General features: G+C 43.7%; 1 protein-coding gene across 2 annotated transcripts; it reads left to right on the plus strand.

Annotated features, from left to right (window-relative positions):
• The first annotated feature begins 1,566 nt into the window (after positions 1-1,566).
• Positions 1,567-8,309, plus strand: anxa1a (annexin A1a). Of its 2 annotated transcripts, none has more exons than XM_080765168.1 (12): positions 1,567-1,629; positions 2,593-2,675; positions 3,596-3,686; positions 4,247-4,341; positions 4,987-5,100; positions 5,405-5,495; positions 6,042-6,121; positions 6,592-6,736; positions 6,856-6,951; positions 7,116-7,174; positions 7,282-7,401; positions 7,727-8,309. In XM_080765168.1, the coding sequence occupies exons 2-12, from the start codon at positions 2,616-2,618 to the stop codon at positions 7,784-7,786; spliced, it is 1,011 nt and encodes a 336-aa protein (XP_080621294.1). In that variant the 5' UTR covers positions 1,567-1,629; positions 2,593-2,615; the 3' UTR covers positions 7,787-8,309. The 2 variants fall into 2 exon arrangements, with proteins under 2 accessions (XP_080621294.1, XP_080621293.1); XM_080765167.1 differs by having other exon boundaries at positions 1,573-1,629; positions 2,585-2,675.
• The last annotated feature ends 2,730 nt before the right edge of the window (positions 8,310-11,039 follow it).

Below are 11,039 nucleotides of genomic sequence, written 5' to 3' on the forward strand. Positions count from 1 at the left end.
TTCCTCTTTCATAACCCACACACCCTTATCCCTCCCTCTGTGTTTGAGTTTGCTGTGGATTTTGGCAGATAGAAAGTTATGTCAAAAATGACAAAAATGAATGAACAGCGTGTGCCCCACCAACACACATGCACGCACGCACGCACGCACACACACACACACACACACACACACACACACACACACACACACACACACACACACAAAGGACATTTTTATGGTTTTGAAAGAAGCTAGTCTCTCTATTGTGACATAACTGTTAACATAATTCGTTATTTAGCTCCTTATGGAACTGAGTTGGAGAGAGAGAGAGGGAGAGAGAGAGAGAGAGAGAGAGAACATGCAGAGAGAGAGAGAGAGAGAATTAACATACTGTATAGCCTTCATCAAAACACAACCGCAAAAAAACCATACAAAGGTGGGCCGGGTATCAGATCTATGTCATGAAACATGTGATGCAATCAAAGGGTCATGTTGATATATGATGTGAGTGACTACTATTTAGGCTGATACTATACGCTGACGAAGGCTTCTGCCGCAACGCGTTCGTTGTGTGCTGCTTGTTTGCAGCATGCCGCAGCCATACCTAACCTATATGGTAAAATAAACAAGTGCCGTAAAAGCTATTGCCGTGACTGCTGGTTTTCTTCTCTGTTTACTATTCAGGCTGGCACTATACTACAATAGCTCTACTGTATGCAGGAAGGTTACAATTGCATCATGAAGGCTGCAGGCAGCATGTCGTAATAATGTAGGCTACTGCAATCTCAGCTGTATGAAACCTCATCCACTGCTGACTGCTGAGGCACGCTGCCAACGCGGAGCGCACCGATGCACTGGGTGCGGTGTTGTCATGACAACAGACAACAACGATCGAGCCACACCTTTTGCGAAGATCACTTTCCATGATAGAATGCTGGATAGTCGATTGCCGACAAAACGACAGATCTTCAAGTGAGATTCAGTATCCACTCTGTTTAGTTATACTATTCAAGCCACACCTTTGGGGACGCTACTCATGTATATGGTAATTGCCTGATAGTCGCTTGGCGACAATAACTGATCTTCAAGCTATAAAAACGTGTCACCATGCATTATGCAACACGTTTTTATAGCTTGCAAGATCAATGATTGTCGGCAAACGATCGACACCGCCATATACGGAGGATAGGTAGCCCACTTTTGACTTTTTCTGACTTTTGCTTTCGATAGTATAGGCCTATGAAAGCAAAAGTGAGACTCGAATCACTATGACAGTCTTGATCCGAGGCTATAGGCTACACGTCAGTGAATCTTGCGACTATTATGCAACATGCAGCCCAACTTTGAATATCCACCATCTGCTTCCAGGCAAGCATGAATGCTTGCCCCGTCTTTGCTTTTATCTGTTGATAAACGTTTCCAGATCTGCGTGCAGGCAGGACAAACTCAGGCAGCGTTCTGCCACGCAGGGAGTCAGTGTGGACTGTGGAACATGTAATATATTCTGTCCAATGGGAACATACACACAGAGCAGGAGGCTGAGCCTGTAACTAGGTGGGGTTTATCTTGTGTATAAATATACCAACAGAGCTGCTGCAACGCCCCTGGTATCACAGTTTAGGAAAACTTCTCCCTTTTGGCCAGCCGGTAAGAACATTTATTCCCAATTTGATATAGCCTACTACCGTAACAGTTTATAAAAGTCCTCAAAAGTTTCTTAAGTTTTTGTTAGGTTGATGTTCTTCATATTATGTCTTCAGGTTTGAATTGTTTCAGTGTTTCTCAAGGAGTTGATGTTGGCTGGGTGTGGTTAGCTCAACAATGCCACAATGTTGTTTGACATTGTTTTGTTAATGAAAAGTGGAGCGCTATGTTTAAAAGGCAGAAGTATATACAGTATGTTGGTCATTAAGTTAAGTATGTTAGCCTACTGTATAGGTGTGGCTGCTGCAGGTCCCTGTCAGCACTACGGTCAGTTAAACCTACAGTAAATATAGATGTAGGATAACGGAATCCGGGATTTGAGTAATGAACAAAGGTCCAGTCATTTTCAAAGTGTTTTTCCTCAGCTGAGATGCATACCGAGTTACAATCACAGCCTGCGAGTGAACTATAAATCTTGTTTAGAGTTTATGTTCATATTTAGAGTTTGTGCCAGGTACCCAAGATCTTTATTGGATTAGATTTAGACATTTAGTACAGTATTTTATAATTGTCTATTTGGGGATAGGTGCAGGTCTACACTGCTACAGTGTAGATATTTTAACCTATATGATCTGAATCGAATTCATCAGGCTAGTGAAATAATCCTGAAATAAAACTGTTCCTCAATTCGATATGGACCTGCTGGAAACCACCTAAGGATATATGGGGGTCCTGTACCCCACTTTGAGAGCCACTGCCCCGCCCCCCCCTGGTCCACATGAACTAACTAAACATGGAATTGGTGCTATATAGTTTACTGTTTTGCAGTGAGAGTGACCGAGGGAAACTCTTCAGCGAGATGCAGTGTTGCTCCATTCATTCGTTCATTCTATGACACACATATGTTCCACTCCACTGTGGTCATATACCGTGGACCTCTCCCTCTCTCCGCATACAGAGTCCATCAGTCCATCAGTCCCATCATCGCCATGTCTTTCATCCAGGAGTTCCTGCAGCAGACCGTCTATCTGGGCATGCCCGATGAGTCGGTACGTATAACACCCTGCTGCTGGGCCAACCACGGCAGCCCAATTCACCCCCCCCCCCCTCTCTCTCTCTCTCTCTCCCTCTCTCTCTTCCCTTCCTGTGGTAACACTGGGATGGAAAGTTTTACCAGGCAGTGTACATAGTGTTCAGTACTGAGAGGAGGAGGAGGAGGAGGGAGGAGGGACAGAGACAGAGACAGAGGTTAGAGAGACAGAGTGGGAGAGAGACAGAATGAATGAGTGGGAGATTTAATCACGTAAAAAATGTACTTTGTCGTGCAACAACACAGTGAAGATAGCTGATCTACAATCTCACTTGCATCACATCGCAACTTGTTGTGAGCTTGCCAGATCGTCTAACTTTGCTATTCCTGTCCATTGTTGTGTTTGGGGGCGAAATCGTTAAAAGATACTGTCAATTTTCGTAGAGAGTTGTTGAAAATCTGTTGTTGGCACTGGAGTGGCTTAAGGCGTGGCAAGGAGACAGGAAGGGTGTGAGAGATGATGAAGAGTGGAGAGGAGGGAGGGATGTTGTAATGTGGGGAGAGATTCAGCCAGGAGGTGAAATGATAAGAGCAGCCCAATGTGCCGGGGGTGTGAGGAGGAGGAGGAATTGGGAAACAGATGACCATACTGAGTCTTGTGAGCGCTGCTGTGGCAGCGTGTGACTCATGCTGTATAGACGCAGGAATTTGAGCCCCTCCCTACATAAACTCCACAAACACAGAACTTTAACACTAGCGGCTACTTCTCCCTGGATTCTTAAAGTGAACATTACCGCGGAAGGTTCCTCCATGATGTCATTGTGTTCTTTCCCCTGCATGCCATTTCCTGCAGTCCTCTGCCCGGGTTCTCATTTCCTCTGTGTTGGCAAATTGAAATCCTCTGAAAAGTCTTGAATGGTTGCTGTTGGTGTCTTTCAGACTTTAGCCAATGAGGGAACCATCACGCCGAACCCTCACTTCAGTGCCAGCGGAGATGTCGGCGTCTTGGATAAGGCCATCAAGGTCAAAGGTGACGATTGGAAATGCATGCTGCGCTCGCACATCTAGACACATGCATGCAGTCATGCCTACACGTGCACGCACGCACACAACTTTATGACGAGCTGCAGGAGAGAGGGTATACAACATACAGTGCATTGAGAGAATGTGAGCATGTGTGAACTTGACTTGGTGTGATGTCTCTCAGTCTAGACTGAGAGAGAGTGAAGTCCTGCCCTCCACTCTAAATACACAGATACCCTCTGCTGGCCAATGCTGATCATTACCAGTAGAGATCCTCAGACATTTCCTAACTTTGATTTGGAGTTTGGAGTTATACTGTCTGCCTGCGCTGCTAAGAACTCCAGTCTTGACTTGTAATAACCCTGAATCAAGATATTGACCCTGAGAGAGTATTTTTTTCACAAATGTATACATGTGCGTGTTCCATAATGGATTACAGTATGTGACACACGGAGACTATAGTTTTTATAACTAGTAGACATTATTTATTCATCCTGTCCCTATTTTGAAGGGGAAACATAACGTACGTAGTATTGATACTAACAACATACGCTTGTGGTTTAACAGGCGTGGATGAAAACACCATCATTGATGTTCTGGTGAAGAGGAGCAATGAGCAGCGCCAGATGATCAAAGAGGCCTACCAGCAGGCCAGTGGCAAGGTGATGGCACACACACACACACACACACACACACACACACACACACACACACACACACACACACACACACACACACACACACACACACACACATAAAAACTAATAAAATAAATTTAACTGAACTAAATGAAAAACAACTAACTGAAACTGTATTGTGTCTTTGTGTGTTTACAAAAGTAACTAAACCGAACTGAAATGATAGACAAATGCCCTTAGTTTTCTATAGTTACCAACAGAACAATAACGGAATTAGTTACCAACAGAACAATAACTGAATATATTTTAAATGGTGTGTTTTGTTGAGTTAAAAAAAATAAAAAAATAAATGGCAGATTTACAAGCAAGCTGACGCAACTCGTCGCGTCGCGACACGTGGCAAGGACATTCGATGTACAGTAGAAGGAGGCAACAGCAGAATAGTCCACACTCCGAGGTGTCTTTTTTGCACATTATATGTAGCCTACTGTATATCTGCACATATGAAATTCGTCCTCTGCATTTACCCATCCTATAACAACTATAGGGCAGCCGTTCTACAGCGCTCAGGGATCGTACCTGGGACAATCGGGGCCTATATATCATTATATTTTCCACCACTGGGGACAGTATGAGTGCTGAGTATACGTTGTCTGTTTGGTTGTGCAGCCTCTAGACTCTGCCTTGAAGTCTGCTCTGAAAGGAGAGCTGGAAGACGTTGTGTTGGCTCTGCTGAAAACACCAGCCCAGTACGATGCACATCAGCTCAAACTGGCCATGAAGGTACGCACGCACGCACGCACGCACGCACGCACAGACGTCTGGTCATATAAGTTTCATCAAAATGTCTAATCTAAATGAACAGACATAACGTTGACATGACACATGCTGAAAATAAATCTGTTATCAGGGGATATATCAGTGATTTCCTGATATTACAGTCACACCCACTTCCTCACATTCAACCTGCTTTTCTGTGAAGGGAAGGAAAAAGGTGTGACTTGTTTTTAGTACAGTAGGTCAGAAATTCAAGTAATGTGCTCTCTCTCTCTCTCTCTCTCTCTCTCTCTCTCTCTCTCTCTCTCAGGGTCTGGGTACAGATGAGGAGACGGTGATTGAGATCTTTGCTTCTCGAACCAACAAAGAGATTGATGCTATCAAACTAGCCTACAAGGCAGGTGTGTGGCTGTGCCAAGCAGTTTCCTTGTTTTGGGCATGTCATTATAGGCAAACATTTCCAAAGATTTAAAACATGGCTTAAGTGGTTCAGCCAGTGTACACTGTGTCATTGGAAATAAGATTTCCAACTCATGAACTCAATAACGTTGTCCAGATAAAAAAGTATGTTTCTGCGTGTGACTTGGTCATACGACTCACTTACATGTATGAATCAGCCTTTTGTAGACAAACTTGAACGGTCCTGGAGGGTACAGTTCTAAAAATAAAACTCTTAATGGCGTCTAAAATAAAAGTCGACTCGACGGATGAATGGTCAGGTGCCTGGGTGCATACCGCTTGGGTGAATAATGCCTTCTTCAGTGCGTCCCCGGTTTGACTCTCAACCGGCCGGATGACTGCCTGCCGTGTGTTGTTCCACTGCATGCTCACTGTCTGTCTTTCCTGTCTCCCTCACTGTTAATAATTTTTTTTTTGCATACTACTGTACTTATACTTTGCATGTGTTCTGATTGCCCATTATATTGTTTTGCGATTTCTATACGTAGAATACAAGAAGGATCTGGAAGACGACCTCAAGTCTGACACAAGTGGAGACTTCCGCAAAGCCCTCCTCGCTCTCTGCAAGGTGTGTGTGTGTGTGTGTGTGTGTGTGTGTGTGTGTGTGTGTGAATTCAATAGAGTGGGTTGGCCTGGCTTTTCATTCCACACTGACCAATGCAATCCGGTCTAGGCCACGCCTTCTAGAAAGTGGTTTCCACTTATAAATGCTGAATAGAATTTCCACAATAAATGCTGAATCAGGCAATCTAGTCACTTAGGGAGAGACTAGTGGAGAAGTTCTCCACTAGTCCCTCCCTAAACGTTTGATCTCGTTTGTATTTGTTGACGAAATTGTCAGTATATTTAGCCAGAGGTTTAGTCGTCATAGCTTCAGAATCAGAATTAGCTTCCTTTTTATTTCGTTTTCGTCAGTGAAAAAGGGTAGTCGACACACTTTTCGTCATGGTTTTAGCCAACGGAATAGACACTGACTGCAAAAGGAGATGATCCCAGTCTACAGTGCTGCCTGTAACCCCATCTATAACCCCTCTGCAGGCCAGCAGAACTGAAGGAGTGTGTGAGCAGCTGGTGGACAGTGATGCCAGGGCTCTGTACGAGGCCGGAGAGAAGAGGAAAGGCACAGACTGCTCCGTGTTCATCGACATCCTCACCACCAGGAGCGCCCTGCACCTCCGCCAAGGTACAGTGCCATGGCCGTCATTCTCAATGTCGTGCCGAATCAGAACCTCTTCTGCTCTCGGTCTGTCTTTGTGTGTGCGGAATGTTGAACGTTGACATTCTCCGCACTTTGTCCTTCAGTGTTCGACAGGTACACCAAATACAGCAAAGTGGATGTAGCCAAAGCCATCGACCTGGAGCTGAAGGGAGACATAGAGAGCCTTCTCATGGCCGTCGGTAAGACTGCAACTGTCACACATTCGTCCGTTCGTTTGTTCGTTTGTTCCTTCGTTCGTTCGTTCGTCCGTTCGTTCGTTCGTTCGTTCGTTCGTTCATTCATTCATTCATTCATTCATTATTTTGTTCGTTCTTTCGTTTGTTCATTCATTATTCTTTTTCAGTGAAATGTGCTGGAAGCAGGCCTGCATTCTTTGCTGAGAAACTCAACCTGGCCATGAAGGTATACAGTGCACATGAACGTATGACTATGAACTGTAACACAACAACAACACAGGGTCTGTGTGTCTGTGGTCCATCCCGGTCTGACTTGTTTGCCTTCCCTTCCAGGGAAAAGCTAAAACTAAGATTCTGACCCGCATCATGGTGAGCCGCTCTGAGTTGGACATGAAGCGCATCAAAGAGGAATACAAGAAGAAGTATGGGAAAACCCTCTATCAGGAAATACTGGTGAGTCAATACAGTAGTATAGTGATGTAAGTACTACAGTAACAGTACTGTAACTAATACAGTAACATCACCGTAATGTCTACATTTGTTGATCCCACCACGCATCTGTTCATTTTCGACCCAATTCTTTGCCAAATGTTTGCCGAATCCCCCAAAAAGGGATGCTGTGGTTCATGTGGTTAAACAAGCGCTGGCTACCGTAACTTCCATTGTTTAGCTTTGCATGCTTATTTCTAAAACACATTTTGACATGGAAGACAAGGAGAGAGGAGAGTGAACATTGAACAGTGAACATTGAATCCTCTGTGTTGTCTGTTCCTTGAAGGATGACACCAAAGGAGACTATGAGAAGATCCTGTTGGCTCTGTGTGGCGGTGAGAACTAAATGTCCACCAACCTGCTGACTGGCATCCATCCACACTCATTCAGATGAAGACACACAGCCTCGACCAACTTTGTCTGATTTGGCCCAAAAGCCAAAAAGCCACTGTTTTATATTATTCCAATTTGTTTTGCTGTCATGATATTGAACACCATGCCTACTGTTAATACGCAAAGAGCATCATGGGAAACAGCAATGCTCCAAGAGAGATGTTGTTTTCCAAATAAACTATTATCCGTCTGTCGGTGTATACTGTACACACTGTACAGCAGTTTGCCACTTGTATGTATGTTAGGAAGCAGTCCTGTCTTATTTACTGAGAGAGAGCTGTCTGCACTATATGTGTATCCGTTATACTCTGACCTTTGGCTTGAAGTGAAGGTTCTCTGACACAACCTGGAATAAGAACTGATCACAGTTCAGCTGCAGTGCAGTAGGCGTGAACCAAATCCGCAACAGCCAAGCAGCAGTACTCTGGAAGAAGCTTGGATATTTTTGCAAATAAAAACAAATGCTTTTTAATATATACCTGAGGCTGAGTGTATTATTATTACTACTATTAATGTTATAACATGAACCTCATTACTACCGTCACAATACCTGCCAAACAAATGGCGACGAGATGTGCTTTATGTTGTATTAAATGCAACCAAAAAGACAAAAATGCATGTGCCCATCAGCTATTGCTGTGAATGGCTTCTGAAGTGTGTGTGCTATAGCAGCTAACTTAGCCACAGCTAGGTTAGTAGTACTTGAAAGTCAGCTAGTAGTCAGCAGCAGGTGCTGCTGTGGTGGAGTTATGTGATATGTGTGTAATAAAAGTTTTAAACTTGTCAAACCCTCAGTGCTACTTTAACTCCAACTGAGGGTGTGCAGATGGACCCTGGGGGTCTCAGATATATGCCTCTACAATGCAGTGAATGTCTAACATCAGTTAAGCAGTGGTTCAACTTCTCTACTTTCTTTAATTTCAAGGACCCCCACAACTCTGAGACAGAAACCAACTTACAGAGCAGAGACCTGTACGGGTGCATTTGAAGCCCCCTCACTGAACATAAGGCACCAATTCTTGCATTTCTGTTACCATGGACAGTACACTGACTTTACAGTTTATACAATGCTTTTCAACGTGGAGTCATTGGATTTGAGGGGGTTCCAACTAGGTCCCAAGCTGAACAAGAAACAGTTTGCTGTTTAGGAACAGTATATAGTCTACCGGTATTCTATTTGATCTGATATTTGATAACTTTTCTACAAGCTCTAAATGCATCTCACTTTGGCCACATATCAATGTGGGGGTGACGGGGTCCTTTGACATGAACCTTTGTGAACCACTGTGACATTATCTCCCATTATAACCATGATGTAAGTAACCATGCTCAACCCATTAGTTGAGCATGGTTACATTTACGTTTTATTGTGTTTTATCCAGGCATATTGACTGTCAGTGTGCTCTATCTTCTATACTGTGTTTTGGTAATTTAATATTTGTTTGATTTGCTTTAGTTTTAACATAATTTGATTTCCTTTTCATTTATTTATTACTATATTTCCCCATCTCCCACAAAATACCTTGCCCTTTGGCCAGGCCACAGTTAATACAAATGTTCTTTTCTTTACTTGTTTTGTAATTTGTTTTACTTATTCTTTTTCTACCAGCAGTTAATAGTATCAGCCACTGGAGTAGTGTGTGATGGTGTTTACCTGCAGGAACAAATCGTCCTCTCGTTGTATTTTTCCGTTTGTTTTCGTAGACGTGGATGTTTTGGGGTCTACCAAAAGGCTGATAACTGCTGGTAGAGGGAGAAATTATGGGTAACGCATACAGTTAGTGCTTTGTTATGTACACACGGGGCAAAGTTACATACTATGCCTTTAAACAAAAGAAAAGGATGACAAATAAAATTCCTCTGCTTCTCAACGTCCGTCCCCCCACAGCATGTTCACGATGAGCTGACCAGCAGACTCTCCTCCTCTGCCTGCCTGTCTGTCCCTGCCTTCCGCTGGGCAAGATGATGAACGATAAACTGGTGTTCCTGGGGCTGCTGTACTTTGTGCAGGGCATCCCCTATGGCCTCCAGTCCTCCCTGCTCCCCATCTACCTGCGCGGAGCCGGCCATTCCCTCACGCGGATCGGCTTCACCAAGGTGCTCTACTTCCCCTGGGTGCTCAAGGTGCTCTGGGCCCCGCTGATAGACAGGATAGGCACCAAGCGGCGCTGGCTGGTGGGAACCGTCTCGTGCCTGGCGCTGACCTGCGTCTCAAGGTGCGTGTCTAACACTGGCTATTATTATTGTTATTAACCACTTGAACCGTAACATCTCTATTCTGGCGGGGACCATTTGCCAAAAATAGCAGATCTACATCACAATACATTTTCGGCAAAGAGTTTTGGTGTAGAGCTGAGCAGCGGTTCCCAAACGCTTTTGGCCGTGTACCCCCTGTTACCTCCCGACCTAGCCTAGCAATCAGCATGCAGCAGTTATAACGGAAATGTAACACCATCAAATTGAAATGTATTTTTTATTGAGGTAAAATATGGTTCTTCATTTTGCTGAGTAAAATATAAATACTACACCGCATGAAACAGATTGGCGAGACAAAAGTAGAAAGAACACACACACACACACACACACACACACACACACACACACACACACACACACACACACACACACACACACACACACACACACACACACACATTTTTGTTCTTTATTTGATTCCATAAATTACAATTAATTTTACAAGGAAACTAATATAACGGGGTTGACAGTTCATGTTCACTTAAAGGACAACTTTAGGTTCATGTTTTAGGTTGTTATTAGAGAAACTAAAATATATATTTTTTCAGTTGCTGCTTTCTTTCGTTTTAGGGATTTTAGCTGTTTTTCACAGGGGGGCGGGGGCATTCGAGCATGGGGCTAAATATGTATTTCTTTACAACATTTTATAGCGATTTCTTTTTTAATTATTTACTATAGTCCTAATAAACCCCTGGAAATTTCATCTGGCCACAAAACATCACGAGATCTACTGAATGTGTCAAACTGACATTGAGCCTATGACACACAGTGTGGCTTCCCCCCAGTAGGCTACCTTCACATTCAGTAGATCCTGTGATTTATTTGTGGCCAGATGTAATTTCCTGGGGTTTATTAGGGCTATAGTAAATAATAAAAAAAATAATCTCCATAATATTTTGTAAAAAAATACATATTTTGCCCCATGCTCGAATGCCCCCGCCCCCCTGTAC

Source organism: Protomyctophum bolini, assembly GCF_963924005.1.
Source record: "Protomyctophum bolini genome assembly, chromosome: 6".
Taxonomy (NCBI): domain Eukaryota; kingdom Metazoa; phylum Chordata; class Actinopteri; order Myctophiformes; family Myctophidae; genus Protomyctophum; species Protomyctophum bolini.

What these genes read in the sequence shown, in the direction of transcription:
- anxa1a (XM_080765168.1), top strand. Translation starts at nt 2,616, where the DNA reads ATGTCTTTCATCCAGGAGTTCCTGCAGCAGACCGTCTATCTGGGCATG. An exon ending in CGCCCTGCACCTCCGCCAAG is followed by an intron (nt 6,737 to 6,855) that starts GTACAGTGCCAT and finishes TTTGTCCTTCAG; the next exon opens with TGTTCGACAGGTACACCAAA. An exon ending in AACTCAACCTGGCCATGAAG is followed by an intron (nt 7,175 to 7,281) that starts GTATACAGTGCA and finishes CTTCCCTTCCAG; the next exon opens with GGAAAAGCTAAAACTAAGAT.